We start from the raw sequence: 15,936 nt of genomic DNA on the forward strand, positions 1-15,936 counted from the left end.
TTCCTTTTGTAATCTCTGTATTGTTTGATTTAGACTTTAAGCAAAATACCTTTAAGTGACTAAGATTACAGTTATGACCATCTACTTTTTAAATTTTATTTTTGGAGAGAGAGGGAGAGCACAAGCAGGGGAGAGAGAGACACAGAGAGAATCTTAAGCAGGCTCCGTGCTCAGCACAGACCCTGACGCGGGGCTTGATCCCATGACTCTGGAACCATGACCTGAGCCAAAATTAAGAGTTGGACACTCAACCGACTGAGCCACCCAGGTGTCCCATGACTATCTACTTCTAAAGGCATTTAGGTGGTATGAAATACATCTTTGTTAAGCAGGAAAGAGTGGGAAGACATTTTTCTACTAGAAATATTAGTGTGAGTTTGGGTATTTTATTCAAACTCCAAGTCTCCGTTTTCTCAGCTGTAAAACTGGGAGCAAGAGAAGTTGGAGGACAAGATTTAATTAGCACCTGCCACATTTCATGCCCTACCTACATCCAGAGGTTTGGTAACTTACTGCATCATCAGCAACCCTTTGAGGGAAATATATTAATTATTATCACTATTGACAGAAGAGAAAATTGGGAAACTTTCAACAGAAACATGAAGTGGAAACCGAAACATTAACCTGTCCGAGGTTGAATCCCGAGTGGTTGAAGCAGGACCCAAAACTGGTCTTCGGCCTGTACCTGTTACCCTCAAGGCTGAGCCGGCCTGCGGCCTGGGGTCCACGTGTGTGGAGGGAGAGAGCCTCAGAGGAGGTTAGCGCCCTGCCCGGCAGACGGCGAGCACTCAACACATCTTGGCAAGTATCAAAACAAAGTAAAATCTTAAAATAGTGTATTCTGTAGCTATTGTTTGGCAGTAAAACATATATGTATATAAAACATACATATTATCACATATACATGAAATGACTATCATGAAATAGATGTATTGTGTATCACCAAGTAACTTCTGAGATTTAGATTTTCCTTTTTCTTTTCTGGATTAATGAAGCACCAATAAACTCGAGAACAGAAATCACAATTTATTCCGAACACATCATAAGAAGCCAAGACTGTTAGTCAAATATTCCCTCCTGCTGAACACACAGAGAATATCAGTAGCATTTTTTTTTTTTTTTAGGACATAATGATTTATAAAAATAAAATTGCAGAACAGGTCTTTCTTACATATTCATACAAAATCATGAGCCATTCCTAATTTGGATGGAGTAACAGACCATCAAACAACATTCACTGCGAGTTTGTATCATCTACAGGATCCTACTTTCCTTTAACAACAGAAATAACTCAAGCTTTCCATCTGGAGTGGCTTTCTGAAAAATAACTTTGTGTTTTTTTCCTGCTCAGGATAAGGTATTTGTCTCTTTGACCTCATGCACGACTACACCAAGAATGACTCCCCGGTTGGTAAAAGTAATGGATTTACTTCATTGCCCACAAATTGGAAAAAGTGTCAAATGAAATCTTGGGGATAATGTTGTGCCATAACTACTCTCAACTAAGTCAGTAACTGTAGATCTACCACTTAAAGATATCTGAAGGAAATTTTAAGTTTGATTACATGGTTATTTTACCTATATAATATCAAATATCTGAACGTTTCCAAATTAACAATTTGTATAATGCCAAGCATACTAACTGATAAGGCAACATTCTAAGTGAGCCAGTCTTTAATCTGAAGGTATGTGTAACTCACAATAAAAACTGGTCTAACCCCTCCCCCTGCCCCCCAAAACCTACTTATAAAGATATGTAACTTACTATACGGTGGTATCTGGAGGGTCGGCCATCTTGTCTTCCATCTAATACGTCAAGAACAAATACTGCTATGGTTAAAATCTATTTGTACTATACATTTACAATTGTGCACACGAAATAGCACCGTGACAGACATTTCTCAAGCTTCTTAAATTAGTCAGATATGTATCTGGCAGTTCCTTTGTATCTCTTCCTGATGGCACATTTTGGGAGAGGACAAATTTCGTATAGACTGTATTTTTATAATGGCCCATCTATTTAAAAGATCACTTTACTGACAAAGATTCATTCAGTGAATGTAAAAACAAACCACACAGCATTACAAAAGAAAAATAAAGCTTACATAATCTGGATATAAAGGAAAGTTGGTATGACTATAAATGAAGAAAAAATCCCACGGAAATGAAATAAATGGAAGAAGTCATCAGTATGTACAATGTAAGGACCAGTCAGATGGCCCTTTCCCTACCAACCTGGAAGAAGGCAGCAGTATGTGTGATGTAAGGACCAGTCAGATCGTTACTCTCCCTACCAACCGGCTAAATTTAGGCATTGGACAAGTCTCAGTGAGATACCCTAATGATTACAGAATTCTCAAGCAATTAGTACTTGCTATATTCATTATATAAAATATGAGTTTATATAACAAAACTAATATATTGCTTCACAATTTTGAGTACTGTATTTTTTATACTTGTTCAACATTTAAGAAAAAATATTATAATTTTATAAATTCAGAATGCAAGACCAGCCACGAAGCCTATTCAACGTAACAGAAGACCAATGGGGAATTTCTGGGTCGCAAAATGTTAAATAGCACAGACATTAGAGACAGTGAAAGATTTTATTTTTTCTTTTACTTTCATCCAAACACACCCTTTTCTGGAAAACATAAAAGCATGCACATTGATGGCATTCTTATAAAGAAAAACTAAGTAATAAGTAAGCTGCAAATCAACAATAATAACAGAAACACAGGCTTAAAAGATATGTGAAAAGATTTACAGGGAGATACAGGGCTCCTAATTTTAGAAAGTAAGAATTCAAGTCATATCAACACATGTTAAAAAGAAGCTTCTAATTTCCAAATATTTTAATACAAAATTTTTAAACTAACAAATATATCTTATAGAACTCTTGTGAGAATATAAGTATGGTCATAAGAGACATGATGTTCAAAGTGATCTTATGCAGTTCACTGTAACTTCTTATGATCAGTTATAATCAACATAATTCCAATGATATTTCTTCTTAAAGTTTAAATTTAGAGCATATCCATGATATTCAAAGTAAGTTACGCAACTTACATTGAATAAATTAGAAATCGGTTCAATCTTTAGGACTGTTTAAAAAAAGTATTAACAAAGACGGTGAGACTGATTTAAATCTCACTTTATAGGTAAGAGAAAAATCACAATTTGGCATGGGAACACTTTTCAAAAGTTTTACCTACACCCCCATGCATAAGAAGACCAACCATATCCTGCGGGCACATGTCCACCCACACACACACACACAGACACACACACACACACACGCACGCGCGCGCGCGCGCGCGTACACAAACCAGTTCAGACTACCCAGAGCTTCAAAGGTGCTGTCTCACACTGCCTGCTCTCTGGGTCTGGAGAGTCAGTCACACAAAATTTCCCTTACTTATTATTTTCATTTTGCTCATCATGGTTCAGTTGGTGTGTTTCATCTGGGGGCACTGGCACGAGTTTACAACAAAAATCCATTAGGCAGAAAGGTTACCTTAAGGGACTAGTAGGCAACAATCCAGTTTAAGTCAGCCACAGGCCATAGTTACTACTTCCTGACTGAAAACGGCTCTTGTTCTGAGGGGGCACGGATGAACTGTGTGGGGACTCCCACTAAAACTAGTGGGGACTCCACGAGTTCATCCGGGCCTCGCGGGCTGAGCCTGTGGTTCACTGGCTTGAGGAGGGAGACAGACGAGCGTCTTAGCCGCAGCCACTGGGGCGGGCTCAAGAGAGCCTCACCGACCAAGTTCAACCCGCAGCAGGACCGAGGCCGGCTCCATGCTTCTCCCCTGCGCCCGTCCTGTGCCAGGCACCGAGCAGCACGCTGCCAGGAATCCAGAGGAAAAGAATTCAAACACAGTGGAAATCGACCATGATGACAGGAAAAGAAAAGACTTCCGCCGAACCCAAGAGTAATAATAGGCAAAAGGCACATGCTCGGAAATCCAGGCGGACGTTTGAAGGCTCCCATCACCTCAAGCATCTGTGGACTCAGGTCCCACCAAGGTTCACACTGATTGTTTTGATGTAAAAATAACAGGAAGCCTGAAGGCTTTTAAGCAATTCTGGCACAGACACTGGGACGTACTGAGGGCTCCGCTTTGCTCTTCAGAACGCTGGGCAGCGTCAAGTGCCGCGACAGCGGGCCAGGGTCACGCCTCCAACCGAAACTCAACGCTCACATTTGACACATTATCCTTTTGTGTACAACGCAGGGCGTGCAAATTAAACTGCTTCAATAAATATTAGACATGTTAATTACTCTGCAAAGAGAAAATAAAATCAGCTAATAATACACTACAATCAAAGCATGCGCAAACCACAGCTTCTTCCCCGCAGACATTTCTTGCCCTTTTCCTTGCATCCTTCTTGATACATAAATACAAGTTCCTTCATCCACTTGGAGACATTAAGCAAAAGGCAAAATAGTACACAGCTGCAAGATACTAAATACTTCGGTGATGAGAGTTGGGACTAGTCAAGTTGTAAAAAACTAAAAATAACGAATACGGTGAAATACGCTGCAAATTAACGTTCATGAACGCAGCTGAGTCACGAACCGATACCAAAGCATACAAGCCTAACCATCTTCTGAAGATGACACTAGATCACGGAAACACCAAGGGTGGCACAGAGGTTAGCTTTCCCCTTCCAGCAGCTTGTTCTAAAGTTGCAAAACCACGTATGTTTGCCCAAGACCACCTGCAGGTCGGCTTTAGTCAGAAATTCTATTTTATCCAATGTTCAATCAACAAGGCTTTATTTACACTTCTTATTAAATTCAGGCAACAATCTGATGTCCCGTGTGGCTGCCAACAGTAAACCGCGTAGCACATTCCACTGCCTGGACACAGCTACTTGTTTATGCTTTAATACTAACCCACAAGCAGCCGATTAAGGTTCCATAAACCCACGTTTTCACATAGAGTTTCCTTCCAGCCTCGGTCATAAGCATACCAGCAGTCAAGCCACTTAGGATCAGTAATGATGGTAAAGTCTTCTTGAGACTTAATTTAGAATTAACACTTTCCCCGGGAAACTTGTTTCTTCTTTCTGGATCCAGTGAATCATAAAATTCTATAAGCAACCTAGGGTCAGAATGGAAAAAAAGAAATGTAAAGTTTCAGGTTTAGTCATTTAAGATTTTAATTTAACAGATAGCTACTAGGTGATAATTACATGCTGGAGAAGTTACAGGTCCTTGGGAACTAAAGATGAATAAGGAAAATACCCAGGGACTTAATTGGAGTTTCCAGACCTGAAAAATATATTTAATATGCTCATGATTAGTGTAGATGAATTATATTATATGTACATTTTTTAAAAGATGGCTTTAAGTAAATTTATGGGGATGATTTTGGTCTTTTAACTTTAAGTTTTTAATAATATTTCACACATGGTAATAACCCATCTCGCTTCCCGAATCCTTCCTCCTTCCTCCTAAACCTCCCATTCTACCAGAAAGTCAAGGAAAAGATCAGCAGTTCTGGTAACATATATGGAGTTTCCCCCAAAACACCTTATTTGCATGGAATTAGAAAAACAGCATAGTTAACTCATGTTCCTATCTTACTTAAAAAATATAAACTTACAGAACAGACTCAGCCTAAAACTCTCAAACACAAATAAAAAAACGGAAAGTGCTTCTTTTACCAGAACACATTCCCTAAAGTAACCACTGTTTCAAAATGTCCAGACTCAGTCTAAGTATACATAAGCACCGATACCACAAAATACATTGGATATTAAACATATTGTTCAGGCTTTTTATCTGAGAACTGATTTTCATGTCAAAACACTTGTATTTCACTTTTCGACATTTCTTCCACAACCAAATTGTGGGTGGCATCGATGGTTGGCTGAATCAATTCTGTCACATGCAAGTGACAGTCAACGGAACACAAGCATCCAGCTACTTGTCTATAAGCTTCACGAAGTTTCATTTTCAATGCAGCACACTTTCAGTAATTTTCACTTCTTAGAGTTAACATAGAAGGACTAATGAGGAGATAATTTTACTGTAAAACAACAAGAAAGGAGGCACGAAGCAATCTGCTGAGAAGAGTGTCAGGAGAAGGAAATAAGTAAAATTTCTCAACATAATTTTGGAAGTCTTACTTCTGAGTCTGTAAGAACTCCACACGTCTCAGTGTGGTTTTAGTAAATGATGCATCCTGTAACTAATGGACCCATTTTTTTCAAAAGGAGGATAAAAAATAGAGATGTTTAAAACGGACCTTTCAAAAAACAGGGTATGTATGAGAAAGGACAAAAACCTCCACTGACAGCAAACAAACAGTAAATAAATAATATATCCTAAAATTGCCCCCCAAGAAAATTCAATTTTTAAGTATTAAATAAAAACCGAGATGCGCTTTTTATCTTCCTAAAAACAGAAGAAAATTCTAAAATTTTTTCCTTTAGAAATCTGTATGAGGGGCGCCTGGGTGGCTCAGTCGGTTAAGAGTCCGACTTTGCTCAGGTTATGATCTCGAGCCCCGCGCCGGGCTCTGTGCTGACAGCTCGGAGCCTAGAGCCTGCTTCAGATTTGTGTCTCCCTCTCTCTCTCTCAAAAATAAATAAACATTAAAAAAAAAAGAAATTTATATTGAATCCAGAGGGCTCTGACATACTCTATTCCCCGGGGCACCTGTTTCTTCCAGGCACGTCACATCCCCTCCCTCAGCCTGACGCTAAGCTGTGCCTCACCCAACAGGTATCTAAACACACCTGTACTTTACTTACAGGTAACGCTCAGCAAGGGTCAACACTGTTTGCTCCAAGTGATGTTATTAGCATGGACAAACACAAGGTCAAGCCTGAAACCATTTAGGCCCCAAATACTAACAGCAAAAAGACATTTTGGTCAGAAACATGTCACCCGCCCCTTCCTCTTCCAACCAGTACACCCACGTCATTTCCACACGTACATCAGACTAACGCCTCTATCCCACAGCCTCGCTTCCCGGGAACGTGGGCAGTCCAGCTAGCCCTCAACCACAGCATCGCTTCCTCTGACCTGGGACTGCAGGTGTGTGTGTGTGTGTGTGTGTGTGTGTGTGTGTGTGTGTGTGTGTGTGTGAGAGAGAGAGAGAGAGAGAGAGAGAGAGAGAGAGAGACAGAGAGAGAGAGATCTAATCTCATATCCCCCCACAGAACAGTGTCTAGGAAATACCATGAATGGAAACAGAGGCCTCCTGTAATAAGTTCATGGGACTTTGTAACAGTGAGGCTTAAAACATGGACAGATTGGACTTGAGTTTATAAAAAAGCATTCTTAAGATAAAAAGACTGTATTATAGTGAAATTTAGCCGAACCCAAGGTTTCCAAGCGCAAGAACTGGTGTTACTCACTTATCTTTTATTTCAAAGCGCTCGTGAAGCCACCTTCTCATACGTGCTTGTTCTTCCGGAACATCTTTTCTGTCTATACGGTCAATGTGAATGTGAATTTTCGGACATTCTTTGCAGAGAAATTCTAACAAGAAACAAAAATATTTCATTTTTTATTGTTTTAGAACTCATGGTTATAGAAGACAATTGAAAAATGAGGTAAGAAAATTTAAATGATGAAAAACCAGATTCTTTCTTTAGCAAAAAAAAAGTTAAAAGAATTATAGACTGATGGTTTTAGGTTTCAAGCTAAAGTAGAAGAACCTGTTATAATTTCTGAGTCTACCGCAATTACCTGAAGTCATTAAGTTACATCAATAGTACCAAATGTTACCTTCCAAAAAAATTTTTTTTAATGTTTACTATCAAGAGACAGAGACAGAGCATGAGCATGGGAGGGGCAGAGAGAGGCGGAGACATAGAATCTGAAGCAGGCTCCAGGCTCTGAGCTGTCAGCACAGAGCCCGATGTAGACTCACAAACTGCAAGATCACGGCCTGAGACGAAGTCGGACTCTTAACGGACTGAGCCACCCAAGCGCCCCCCAAATGTTACTTTTCATACAATAACCTCTAGTTCTACAGATGGCCTAGGAATAGGAAGCTGGACTCAGCTAGAAGTTCGTACCCACCCTCTGGAGGGACCCCTAAATGTCAACCACCTCCAGACTCACTAATCTGCAGGAAACCACCAGTCTGCTATTCCCAAGCTTCTCACGCACCACACATGGTCACTGCTGCTCCCGCTAGACTGAGACCCAGAAGGACAGAGATAGGTCTGTCAGGTTCACTCTGCCAAAGCATCGGGGGCACGGAGGCACGGAACCCCCTGAATCCCTAGTGCCTCCCGGGCATGTAAGCCTGTCCTCACCATCGCACTCCCACTACGGACATGGCAGAGAGATCTCTGTCCCTCTGTGACTTGCTATTGGTTTCTATTCACTGGTACCCACTGCTCTTCTTGCCTTTGCCGTATTTTCACATATTATATTCGGCTTAGGAACCAACATTCGTTTTGTGGAATAGCTATGAGCTCTTAACTGCAATTCAATTCCTAAAACATGCTCCTTTGAACAAAGCAGACAGTCTTTTTTCAGGCCTGGTTGCACAAGGGAGGAGGCCAGAATTTATTTAAAGACAAAATAGAACTCTGAGCTGGGAAATTCCCTTTTTTGTAGGTGGCTTTTGGTGAAGAGGTGAGATTATTAACATATTTAAATTCCTTGGAGAACAAGGAAACATTCCTAAGAGATCCAAGAGGAGGCTACATTCCCGCATTCCCTCGGTGGGTATGCAAGAAGGGGGTGGAGACCCTGTTATCTCAAGTTAAATATGTTCAAAGACCATGTTCTAAAAGGTGATTCGTATATTTTACAGTCTGAAGAAGACTTTAAGCTTAAAGAAGTCTCTATTCTTTTGACTCCACACACATCTCTGTTTTGTTAAGTATTCTCGACAGTTGTTTTTTGTTTTTCTTTTTTTTTACCACTGCTATCCTTAATAACACGCATTTCTGTCATCAAAATGATCTCACGGTCATATACGTTAGGAGTGAACTGGCTTTGATGATAAATGCGCAAAAAGCACTGCTATAGGGAAGATTTTACTGTTCAATATTTTTGTCTTCATTTTCCTCAAGTTCCATTTTCATGTATATCATCCAAGAACTGCTTAAGAGGTATTTTAGAGCAGACCTGTGCAGTGGTTAAGAGCACGGCCAGGGAGGCAGGCAGCCAGGGTTTCGATCCCTGGTCAGCCCTGAACACATGTGTTAGCTCTCTGGGCCTGTTCCCCAGTCTGCAAAACAGAGACCCCGGGACAGCAGCTGCCTGACAGAATCACGGTGAGGAGAGGTGGGGCCCGGAGAGCAGTGCCTAGCGCCTGGGATGCTGGATGTGTTTGTGACAAGGACTTCTCAGCCGGCCTTCGTCTTTGCATTTCTGGTACATAGAAATGCAGACCCTGACACCAATTTTCCTACCTCCATTTAATGATCCACCCCCCCCCCCCCCATATCTCCATAATTAAATAGCAGTGCAAGGGACCTGGATTTCTCCTTCACACTGCACACACTGGGGCAGAGCCACAGAGCCACAGGCCGTAAGGAAAAAGTGAGCATACCTCCCAAGTCAGAAATGGATGCTTGTAACCACAGTGCCTGGGAAGTGATGTCTTTCATGAGACATCAGCTGAGAAGGGAAAAGGCATTGCCTCCCGCATTCATACGGGTGCTTTTAGGGTCCCCCTCCCCTAAAATTTACATGGTACTTTCATGTGCCTGATTTCATCTGACGTCCACGAGGCTTCGCAGGCAAGAACTATTACCCCTGTAGGGCCAAAGGAGGATAAGGCCCCGAGCGACAGCAGTGGAGCCCGATCAGTCCAGGGTCTGTCGTGAGGACCCAAACGTAGACCACAAGACAATCATCAGATAAACACTAAATGACTTTCAGCAGACAAGGAAGTGGCGTAGATCTTTTCCTCAATGTCTAATAAAGCTCGTGTATCTATACTTGTAATATCTATTTCAGTTGGAGCTTATTTCATATCGCATGAGCAAAAATTGCCCCATAATATTTAGGATATGTAGGGAAAAAGTATTCTAATTAAGGTATAATTTTTTCCTAATTAGAACTTTCCTAGTAGAGCCTAGAGTGTATTGATCTGCTAGAGTAATACAAAAGTCTTCCTGTATTCACACAGGTCACAGGGTCTGGTCTCGGGAGAAACTGAGTCCCATGCGCATTGGGCCTGGGGAGCCAGGCAAGGCGGAGACAGAAGAGAAAAGCAGACCTCAGGGAGCAGGGCAGAAAATGCCCATGTGGCCCTGGACCCCAACTGGCCCCCACACCGCTGGCTTACTGGCTTATTACCTGACCTCATTCCCTCTGGGGGAAAAAAATGACCTAAATCCAAGAGTAGCGAACTGGGTAGATAAACTGTGGCATAGTCACATCAATGTCCACATCAATGGACATTATGTAGCATTTTTAAAAAATTACAGAAGTACATATACTGACATGTAAAGATGTTTATGATACCCTATTAAGCAAATAAAAGCAGGATATAAAGAAAACAATATACAAAAATGATCTCATTTAAAAAAATATCCAGAGGCACAAACATACTCCAACATATGGACACCATGAAAAGGAAGATTTTGAGGAAAACATCCAAACTGTTAACTGGGGTTCCATCTGCACAGGTGAGCCTGTGGAGTTTTTTTCCTTCTTCTTTTGGGTTACCTGTAAGTTTTATTTTCATATAAGAAAATACTAATAGAAAAAAGTTACCTAGAACCATATTAAATGGTTAAACAGAGCATCAAATGTTATCCTTAACTTCATTAATTCATTACAGTATACCACCCACTTGTAGAAACAGGATTTTAAATAAGCCCATTATACTCAGACGGGCCTGGCTCACCTCTGGCCAATGACGCCAGAGGAAGGGAAGACTGACTCTGACTCTGACAAGACCAGGTGAATCACAAATGCAAGCCCACTCACCGTGTAATGAAACACACCACACAATGGGATGGACAAGGGACACCACCTGCTGCCTAGCTCTCGTGACGCCTCCTTCAGGCCCGAATCGTGACACTAGTGATCCCGAGAGTTCATCGACACTGCAGTCTACCCTCGCCTGCGGCCAGCCTGGGTCGGGGGTGGGGGGGTGGGGGGGGGGTGGGGGGGGTGGGTCTAGGGTGGTGTCTAGGGTCTAGGCACGGCCAGCAACCATCCCAGACAGTTCTAATGCTCCTAAAGTGCTCGAAATGACTGGCATACAGCTTATACATGAACAATCAAGCAACTACGGAAATGTTTTTTTTTTTTTTTTTTTTTTAATTTTTATTTCAACGTTTTTTATTTATTTTTGGGACAGAGAGAGACATAGCATGAACGGGGGAGGGGCAGAGAGAGAGGGAGACACAGAATCAGAAACAGGCTCCAGGCTCTGAGCCATCAGCCCAGAGCCTGACGCGGGGCTCGAACTCATGGACCGTGAGATCGTGACCTGGCTGAAGTCGGACGCTTAACCGACTGCGCCACCCAGGCGCCCCCGGAAATGTTTTTTAAGTGGGCTACAAAATACAACTATTAAATGACAGCCCACCATGTGTGGGGATTATGCTTAATATTAAACTCAACCACCCAGACACAGAATGTACAATATTCCGGAATTTTATATCTAATTAAGGAATTTTTCTATCCAATCCAATTTACATCATAAATTGAAGGTGCATCTTAATCTATACTAGATTATAAGTAGAGCAGAGTATCAATCAATTTACATAATAATGAGAGATGGGTTTTTCAAGCTACAGATCCCAACTCATAATTAAAATCAGCAGGTAACACGGAAAACCATCTTGCGCAGACAGGTATACTGGTAGAATGATTTCTCAGCAGCACATTTATAAATCTGATAGACATTGCCAGGAAACTTTTGGGGGGCCTAAACTGCACTGCACTCCTAACAGCAAAGTAGGAAAGTATTTCCCCCACAGGGCCTGTTAGAAAACCTGATACTGGGATTTTTGCTAATGATAGCAAAACATGGTATCTCACTGTAAATTTCAAATTGCATTTTTAGTATGAGACTGAACATTCTTTTTCCTGTGAACTACTACTGACTTATTGATCACCTTCTTATCAATCTGTAGAAGGACTTTATACATTAAGGAAATCAGGCCTTTTTTCTGTGATCTAAATTGCAAATATTTTTCCCAGTTTGTCTTCAGTCTTTTGATTTTACTCTGGTATACTTTTCCTTGCAGAAATATTCACGCTTAATTGACTGAAATGACAGATTTATTTGCCACATGGCTTCTGGGTGTGATAGAAAAGCCAGCTTTGGGGGCGCCTGGGTGGCGCAGTCGGTTAAGCGTCCGACTTCAGCCAGGTCACGATCTCGCAGTCCGCGAGTTCGAGCCCCGCGTCGGGCTCTGGGCTGACGGCTCAGAGCCTGGAGCCTGCTTCCGATTCTGTGTCTCCCTCTCTCTCTGCCCCTCCCCCGTTCATGCTCTGTCTCTCTCTGTCCCAAAAATAAATAAAAAACGTTGAAAAAAAAAATTAAAAAAAAAAAAAAAAAAAAAAAAGAAAAGCCAGCTTTGTCAAGAAGAGACAATCTGTAAGGAAAACACAGAACCTCTGTCAGCTAATGTGTAGGAGACAGAGGAATCGGGACAGAAGCGGGGCAGGGCTGGGATCTAGACAAGGCAACTCTGAACTGGTTGGCTTCCTCAGGGCCTTCTCCTCTGGTCTAGAGGAGGAAAAGAACTGCCACATGCTGAGCACTCCCCGTGGGGCAGGAGGGCAGGAGCGCTAAAGCAGGAGAAAGCTAGTGGGCCCCTGGAAGACCAATGCAAGGGCAGAGGGGGGGAGGCTGCAAGGGGAGGGGCTTCCTTTGGAAAGGAGGCGTGGCCTACACAGGGCAAGGGGGGTGGGGGGAAGAGAGGCAGGACAGTGAGGGTGCATGGTCCAAGAGGGCAGGCTAGCGAGGGGGTGCCGGGGCACATGAGCCTGGCCCAAGGAGCTCTTATGGTCCGGACGGCGACACAATGGAAGCATGTTGCAGAGGTCATTACGGGAATTATATGTTTCTTAGAAACTTATAATAAAAACATGTTTAATAAATCTCATTATTTAAATGGTGATAAACTGGTGACGATATCGTTGAACAACTAAATTCATGTGTTTCCAAATGTAAAAATAGGTCAATGACTCCTTTGATGTTTAAAAAAAAGAGAAAAATATTAATATCCTGCCTTTTTCATAAGAAGGACTCATGAAGGAGGGACTGGAGAGTAAGAATGCAGACTTAAATTTGCACATATGACACATAAGAAATTAAGAAAAGTGGTCGCTTCTGAGCAGGGGAAGGTGGACCCTGAGTGGGAAGGGGACATAGCAGAAAGCAAGCTGTTTCACTGTGAACTTTATTAAGTTTTGGTTTTTAAACTGTTTGGTGTACAATATATTCCAAAAAACTCCAAATATATTCCAAAAAATTAAAGTGAAGAAAATCTTCAGCTTCCTACATAACAACTGCTCTGTGTCAAAGGCAACTGTGACAGCAATCGCGGTCACTACTTCGCATCTGTATTTCCTCCCACCCCGACCGATGCCCACACCACTCAGCCCCCCATGCCTCGCCCATCCGTCCTCCCTCCAGGTCGCTGTCTCCGGGACACACTGGGGACATCGGGCTTCACAAGGACCCAGTGACACACTCTTCCAGGCCCGGGACTTCGACCTTCAACAGCCACCAACGTGAAATCAAAAGCCCGGTGTTCTACCTCGGGCTCAGAGCTCAGGCAGCAGCTTCACAGGCTTCCCTGCATGCTTACTTATTCCCATATTTCAGTTTCTCTAACAGGCAAGAGTGTCTCTGTTTATGTTTAACTACAACATTCCACTCACTTAAAATTCTATTTTTTCTTGTCATATCTGATAGGACACATAGACAGTAGCTAAAAGGTCTTTAAAACCTAGCACAGGTTTGAAAAACGGAGCCACATTTAACTGTTTTTCTTCTTGCCAATGATACTGAGTTTCCTAAGTATTCTATAAAAGTACATACAAAGATGAATGCTAACCATCGATGCACACCTCCGGGTGGCTAGGTTAGCACTCTACTCCTCATTCCCCCCTTTGATTTATGCAGCCTTCCATTTTTATGTGTGAAACTTTGGGTAGAAAGAGGCTGAGTTAGTGATAACGGGCCAGTCCAAAGGACTCCTATGGCAACCAGGAGACACCAAACTTAGCAGGACTCGTGAAATTCAAACTGTTACGGATTAATAAAAGTACTTGAAAAACACATCAAGTATATCCTCGGAAAATATATTGAGTAAATGTTACAAAGCACATTTACTTACCCGTTAAAAAGAATAATGACACATTCACAAATATAGGACTCCACTGAAAATATAAACTCACCAGCCATGGACGGTGCTTCTTTCCGCTGCCCTTTATCGTCAATAGTCCCTTCGAAAGCCACTGTCACGTCATAAATTGCATCTAAATAATTCTTCAAAGAATCAAAAGCAACATGAGTTGCCTTTATTCTTGGTGTCAGCACATGTTTTAATACTGCAAGGCCTAAAAAAGAAGTCGATTCAGTGTGGCCATAAGTTAGTTACGAAACACCTCAGGAGTAGAATATCCAAATTGTTTTCACATTTCCAGGAATAGACAGACCAGAATATATTAAAGCCATATTCTCATTCATAGGTACAGGGCTTGACGTTTTAGAAAGTACTCTCATGACTTGATTTCTTTAAATCAAACATTCATTTAATATGTATTTATGAAACATCTACATGTATGAGATACTTTGGAAAGCTGTCAGAAAACCAGAAACCCTTCAATCTGGTAAACCCTGACAAGGGTAAGTATTATCATCCTCGTTTCTGGCAACAGAATTAAAGGTGAGAACATCCATGGTCACTTAAGATTCAGGAATACAGTTCATACTTTCTAACTCCTAGTCCATGATTTAATTTTATTTCTATTCAAAGAGGGATGTGGGAGTGCGGAATCACCAAATGAGCCCTGCTGCATATGATACCCAAAGTGATATATATTATGTGGAAAACCAGGCTTGATACTTGGAATGCTTTATTATTATTATTATTATTATTATTATTATTAAATTGTGGTATAATTTACATGCCGTAAAATTAATCATTTTAAATTGTACAATTCAGTGGTGTTTAGAATACTCGCAAAGCTGGGCAACCATCATCACTGTCAAATTCCAGACCACTTTCCTCTTTCCAAAAAGACACCCTGTACCTTTTGCAGACACTGCACATTCTGGATTTGCCCGTGACGGACATTTCGCATAAACGGAATCACACATTGTGGACTTCTGTGTGCCTGACTGCTTTCACTTAGCATTCTGTTTCCGAGGCTTCTCCATGTTGAGGTAAGTATCAGGGCTCCGTTACTTTTTATGGCTGAATAATACTCCACTGTATGGATATACCACATTTTATTGACAATCAGTTGATGGACACTTGGGTTGTTTTCAACCTTTGGCTGTTATAAATAATCCTGCCATGAACATTGATATAAACTGAATGCTAAGTAAGTTTCTGTATAGACACAGGATTTCAATGCTCTCGGGCACATTTGCATTATATATGTACACACATATATATATGAAGTTTCTGTAACGGAGAAAACACTGCAATTCCTATAGAAGAATTCATCATATCTGTGAGTGCTCTACCCGTATTATGAATTTGTTCTTTCCCCTTCCTATATCCCACTGCCTCCTTTTTTCTTAATGAGAATATGTACTGACCATTTAACAGAAAATAGTGGCTCTCTGAAGTGACACGAACCTAGACTAGACAAAATTTGATTTGGATTTTCTCCCGACTCTCCAGGGAAAACAGGCAGCATAAAGACGAACAGCTATAGTATGTTGGGATCTTCCTGCAGAAGAATTTTTAAAATGCAAAGCAGTGTGGGAAAGAAAGAGATTCCCACAACCACATATCTGA

General features: G+C 41.4%; 1 protein-coding gene across 1 annotated transcript in view; it reads right to left on the reverse strand.

The window, feature by feature from the left end:
* Positions 1-2,592: 2,592 nt before the first annotated feature.
* AGPAT5 (1-acylglycerol-3-phosphate O-acyltransferase 5) overlaps positions 2,593-15,936 on the reverse strand; it is a 60,277-nt gene continuing 46,933 nt past the window's right edge. The window contains exons 6-8 of the mRNA XM_060652813.3: positions 14,363-14,524; positions 7,381-7,504; positions 2,593-5,114 (exon numbers count right to left, since the gene is read on the reverse strand). Of these exons, the coding sequence (XP_060508796.1) occupies positions 4,889-5,114; positions 7,381-7,504; positions 14,363-14,524 (512 nt within the window). The 3' untranslated portion in view covers positions 2,593-4,888. The remainder of the gene's footprint in view (positions 5,115-7,380; positions 7,505-14,362; positions 14,525-15,936) is intronic.

Source organism: Panthera onca, chromosome B1 (assembly GCF_046562875.1).
Source record: "Panthera onca isolate mPanOnc1 chromosome B1, mPanOnc1 haplotype 2, whole genome shotgun sequence".
Lineage (NCBI taxonomy): Eukaryota > Metazoa > Chordata > Mammalia > Carnivora > Felidae > Panthera > Panthera onca.